This window comes from Scomber scombrus, chromosome 7, assembly GCF_963691925.1.
Source record: "Scomber scombrus chromosome 7, fScoSco1.1, whole genome shotgun sequence".
Lineage (NCBI taxonomy): Eukaryota > Metazoa > Chordata > Actinopteri > Scombriformes > Scombridae > Scomber > Scomber scombrus.
This window is the reverse complement of record NC_084976.1, coordinates 32,276,741-32,282,535: the sequence shown is the minus strand read 5'-3', so window position 1 is coordinate 32,282,535 and position 5,795 is coordinate 32,276,741. Positions and strand designations below refer to the sequence as shown.

The 5,795-nt window shown below is 40.8% G+C and overlaps 1 protein-coding gene across 1 annotated transcript in view; it reads left to right on the top strand.

The window, feature by feature from the left end:
* Positions 1-339: 339 nt before the first annotated feature.
* Positions 340-5,795, top strand: part of LOC133983138 (NACHT, LRR and PYD domains-containing protein 14-like) — a 32,489-nt gene continuing 27,033 nt past the window's right edge. Inside the window, exons 1-4 of the mRNA XM_062422096.1 lie at positions 340-441; positions 952-1,085; positions 1,197-2,997; positions 5,215-5,382. Of these exons, the coding sequence (XP_062278080.1) occupies positions 374-441; positions 952-1,085; positions 1,197-2,997; positions 5,215-5,382 (2,171 nt within the window). The 5' untranslated portion in view covers positions 340-373. The remainder of the gene's footprint in view (positions 442-951; positions 1,086-1,196; positions 2,998-5,214; positions 5,383-5,795) is intronic.

Below are 5,795 nucleotides of genomic sequence, written 5' to 3'. Positions count from 1 at the left end.
TGAACATGTTCTTACATCTGGCCCAGAGTCGTTAAAAGTTGTTTCCTCTTTTCTTTTCCTGGTTTCTGTCTTCACAGCGATGTGATTAAAGTAGAGAGAAGTCACAGTTAAGAAGCACACACATGTTTATCTGAAGTCTGTTTGTTGGATTTAAACCAGAGTCAAAGTTTCTCTTTGTGATGACTAGAAAACACACATGGTTGTAGTTAAAGTCATGTAAACTAATAAGAAGCTACTAAGCTGAGAGGCAGGACTGGGTTTATTATACTGTGTATGTGTGTGTGTCTCCAGTGTTCCTGGTTTACCTCTCAGACTCCAGAAGATGAAGAAAGAGGAGGACGGAGCAGAGTCTGTAACATCTGGCTATGTGTCTATGAAGAGTGACCGGTCTAAAGATGATCCTCCAGACTTCAGTAATGAACCTGGACCCTCAGACACAAAGTAAGAGACTGTTTCTACTGTAAACTGACTTGAAGATGATTCAGTTTTTAAATGTCATTTCATAAACTACATTACAACACTATTTGTTTTAAAAAGTCAGTCACTGATATATTTTGTAGTTACCAATGACACTTTATTATTCATATATTCATTCACTTGTTTAATAATTTATGATCATTTTTTTATTTCTATCTAAATGATGCAAGTTACAGAAAAACACCTTCCAACTACTCATGTGAGCAGATTCAAACACTGTAGAAAAACCTGCCATCTTTAATGCTGCAGTGACTGAGAGTAAATGTAGCTGCAGAAACTAAACCAACAGCAAACACACAGTTATTTCACTGTGGATGTAAACCTACTCAAGAGCCTGAAGAACACACATGTAGAAATATCCAAATACTGAGAGTCTGGACTGTTTATGAAGGGAAAGAGCTGCATGAAGCATGTGAGCTGTCGGTTGGCCTCCACTAATGTCATGTGACATAAAGAATGTGTTCATGTCCACAGAGAGAGGAAGAGGAGTGGTGTTTCTGTGGAGGAGCAGTCTGCTTCATCAGGAGACTCCTCCTGTCCCCAGTGTGCAGAAGGATCCAGAACCAGACCTGGACTGCAGACAGACAGTCAGACCAGCACTGTACAAAGTAAGACTGAAGATCTGTCTGCTGATGTCATCATCTCTGAAAACAGGAATCTACCTCCTCTATCCTGCTGAACATATATTTATAATGATACCTTCTTTTTCTGTCTTTCAGCAGAAAGTGGTCTGCAGGAGGTTTTAGATGAACATCACATCAGTCTGAGCAGCACATGTGAATGTGTGACTCAAGGAACTGATGAAGCAGGAACTAAAACCTTCCTCATCAGCATCTTCACTGAGGTCCACATCACAGAGGGACAGAGTGAAGAGGTTAATACCCAACATGAGGTGAGGCAGCTTGAAACAGCTTCCAAGATGAAGACCCTCCATGACGCTCCAATCAAGTGTCAGGACATCTTTAAAGTCTTACCTGACCAACAGAAACACATCAGAGTGGTTCTGATGAACGGCGTCGCTGGCGTTGGAAAAACCTTCTCAGTGCTGAAGTTCACTCTGGACTGGGCACAGCGCTCCAACAACCAAGATATCAGTCTGCTGATTCTGTTCTCGTTCAGGTCGCTGAACTTGATCAAAGATGAGCAGTACAGTCTGCTCATGCTGATCCATGTTTTCTATCCAACATTACAGAAGCTCACAGCAGAGAAGCTCGCTGTCTGTAAAGTTCTGTTCATCTTTGACGGCCTGGATGAAAGCAGACTTTCACTGGATTTCAACAACGGTGAGGTCGTGTCTGATGTCACACAGAAGTCATCAGTCAGCGTGCTGTTGACAAACCTCATCAAGGGGAAGCTGCTTCCCTCGGCTCTCGTCTGGATAACTTCCCGACCTGCAGCAGCCAATCAGATCCCTCCTTCATGTGTGGACAGGCTAACAGAAGTACGAGGCTTCACTGACACCCAGAAGGAGGAGTACTTCAGGAGGAGATTCAGTGATGAAGAGCAGTCCAGCACAATCATCTCCCACATCAAGACATCCAGGAGCCTCCACATCATGTGTTACATCCCAGTCTTCTGCTGGATCACTGCTACAGTTCTGGACCACATGTTGACTCCAGACCAGAGAGGAGAGCTGCCCAAGACCCTGACTGACATGTACTCACACTTCCTGCTGGTTCAGACAAAGAGGAAGAAGAACAAGTATGATGAAGGACATGAGACGAGTCCACAGGAGCTGACGGAGGCTGACAGGAGCCTTCTTCTGAAGCTGGGGAGGCTGGCGTTTGAACAACTGGAGAAAGGAAACATCATGTTCTACCAAGAAGACCTGGAGCAGTGTGGTCTTGATGTCACAGAGGCCTCGGTGTTATCAGGAGTTTGTACAGAGATCTTCAAAACAGAGAGTGTGATCTTCCAGAAAACAGTCTACAGCTTTGTTCATCTGAGCGTTCAGGAGTTTCTGGCTGCAGTCTACATGTACCACTGTTACACCAGCAGGAAGACAGAGGTACTGGAGGACTTCCTGGGAAGAGAAGAAGATGATGAAGATTACTCATCTCTGGATGTGTTCCTGAAGGGAGCCATGGAGAAATCTCTCTACAGTGAAAATGGCCACCTGGACCTGTTTGTCCGCTTCCTTCATGGCCTCTCTCTGGAGTCCAACCAGAGTCTCTTAGGAGGCCTGCTGGGTCAGACAGACAACAGTCCAGAAACCATCCAGAGAGTCATCAACAACCTGAAGGAGATGAACAGTCGGTCTATCTCTCCTGACAGAAGCATCAAAATCTTCCACTGTCTGATGGAGATGAACGACCGCTCAGTACATCAGGAGATCCAAGAGTTCCTGAAGTCAGAGAACAGATCAAAGAAGGAACTCTCTGTGTTCGACTGCTCAGCTCTGGCCTACATGCTGCAGATGTCAGAGGAGGTTCTGGATGAGTTGGACCTGGAGAAGTACAACACATCACGGGAGGGACGACAGAGACTGATCCCAGCTGTGAGGAACTGCAGAAAGGCTCGGTAAGTCCAGATGTGATTAACATTATAAATCAGTGTAGATTAGTAGTTTAGTTCTTTAATATAAATAATATTGTTATGTCCCAGTCTAGGGGTGCCTAGGACATAACGTGAATAGGCCCCATCTTCCCCAAATCCCAAGTAGCCACGAGCAAGATTGGTTTGTATATAAGGAAAATGTATTTATTTACAAAAATATATAACTGAAGCTATAGATATAAATAAAGTATAAGACTAAGTTATTAATCTTCAGGGAGGACTAAGGCCAAAATAACAACATAGAACAATCCTATCTAGAAAGTAAGATGCCCTAAGAGAACAAAAGACAAAAACTTACCTCCCTAACTAATTAAACAAGAGATACAAGATTAACAAAACTGGCAGTCCAGCCTTACTACTCAAAAGAAACTATCAAAACTATATCTACTCTCAAAACAAGGTTTGGACAGAACAGAAGTGTGGCCATCTTGGCTCCTTTTATATCAGGTGGCCTCCCGGCTGCAGCCAACCACAGGCCAGGGAAACAGCAGACCCAAACAAATGACCGCAGTCAGAACAATATAACATTATTATTATTATTAAAATAGTTGTTTATATGTGAAATAACATGTCAGTTATATTTAGTCTCAGATGTGTAAATAATGTTTCAGTTGGTTGTTTCTAGCTGTTAAGTTAATGAACAGTTATTCTATTTATTTCTAGTCATTATTGGATGTTACAGTTGTTTCTTCTACTTCTCTTCCTTTGGGTGTTGGAGGCTTCATTCAAACCTGGTGAAACACATGAAGGACTTTAGAGGTTGTGGTTGAGGTTTTATTACAGCAGCATTTTATCACAACATATATCAGTATGTTACAGTTATCAGTGAATAAAGTTATTATTACATGAGCAGCTTCTGTACATCATATATAATCACACACTGTTTTTAACACTATGATTAAGAGTTTAAAATAAGTTCTGTTTCATTTTACAAAGAAGATTTGTGAAGTCAGAGAGAATTGCTTTCATCATCATTTTGTTCTTAAAGGTTTCTGAGACATTTCATAGTGAGCACGGAGGATCAGCCAATCAGCACACTGATTCAGTAATGTCAGTTATACAACAATATGTAAAGTTAGCTAACGTTAACCAACATTAGCCTCCGTAAACTACTGGTCATAGAGACTAAACCCCTGAGTGTGTTGAACCGAGCAATGGAGCCTTTTATTTCTCATCAGTTCATCTTTTTATTGTAAAGAGGGAAGTGGTGTTACATGGTGTTGTTCTGAAGTCTTTCTGATATTCTGTTGGTCACAGAAAGAAACTCTCAGCTGTTTTCTCTCTTGTTGGTGTAGAGAAGAGTAGTAGCAGGAAATGCACAGAGGTCTGATCAATATATAAGAGCAGAATGGCAGAATTCAGCCTGTTTAAAGAGATCTGATACACATTAAAGCTCAATGTTATATTTATAGGGATTAATGGCATGATTGTCATTAGTTAACTCTTATTAACATGAGAGTTCATACATATGTTTATGCAAATGTTTGTTTATCATTATTGAAACAATCCAGAACAATTAAATACTAAATAATAATAATAATAATAATAGAGTTATGGTGTGGTATCTGACATTTAATGACATTTAATGAAATCCTGTGACACTTGAACATATGCTGCTCTTAGGTTAAAGGTTAAAAGCCAGGTATAGTTAAAGGGCCAGAGGCTGTTTGGTCCAGACTGACCAGTTGCTCAGAAGGTGGAGTTTTTAGAGATAAGAAACTATATATAGTGTTGTTAGAACTGTATGTTTGATACTGTTCTCTTTTCTAATCAAATCATTAAAATATACAAGTGAGAGATGTCAGCGGTGGTTTCCTTCTTCATCAACACATCAAGAGATAATTATTATAAACTACAATGGTCATCAGGCTGAAGCATCAGCTGGGCTTTGGGCTGGATCACCTTATCAAAGCTGCTCAGTGTCTCCCTCTCTCTTCCACCAGCAACATCTCTTTTCTTTCTTTGCTTCATGTGTTTGTTATTGTCTAGCACACATTTCCCCTCATCCATGCACTTCCCTACACTACTGATTCTACACATTACACATGGAGTTCACATTTACTTTGTTAATAACTTTAATACATTATTTTAGTTTTTTGAGATTCAAACATGTGTTCTCCTTGTTTGTCTGAACCTTGATCCAGTTCATGATAATATGTTGTAATATATGTGTCATTACAGACTTACTGCCTTTGAACTCTCAGACACTGAATGTGAAGTTGTGACCTCAGCTGTGAAGTCCAACCCTCATTTGACAGAGCTGCACCTGAATCTCTTCAAACTGTCTGATTCATCAGAGAAGCTTCTGTCTGCTGTACAGGAGAGTCCACACTGTAGACTGAGTCTGATGTGAGTTCACTGACTGTAACTTTGGTAGATTTGCTTCTTTTTATTTAATTCACATCTTTCACTTTTTGGTTCATAATTTTCAGGATTATCTTGAATAATAATAATCTAAGAGATGAAACTAAATAATGAGCATGACAGGTTTCTTTATTGCACACTGAGGGCCTGATTTACTAAAGGTCTGCGTGTGTAAAAACATTTGCAAACTTGACATCACCCGCAAAAAATGTGCAAGCTGATCTACTAACGCAGCGCACTGAGATAATACACACTGTCCATTTACATTCACACACACACAGAGACACACACACACACACACACACACTCACACAGACACACACAGACACACACAGCCACACACACACACATAGACACAGACACACACAGACACACACAGACACAAACACACACACACA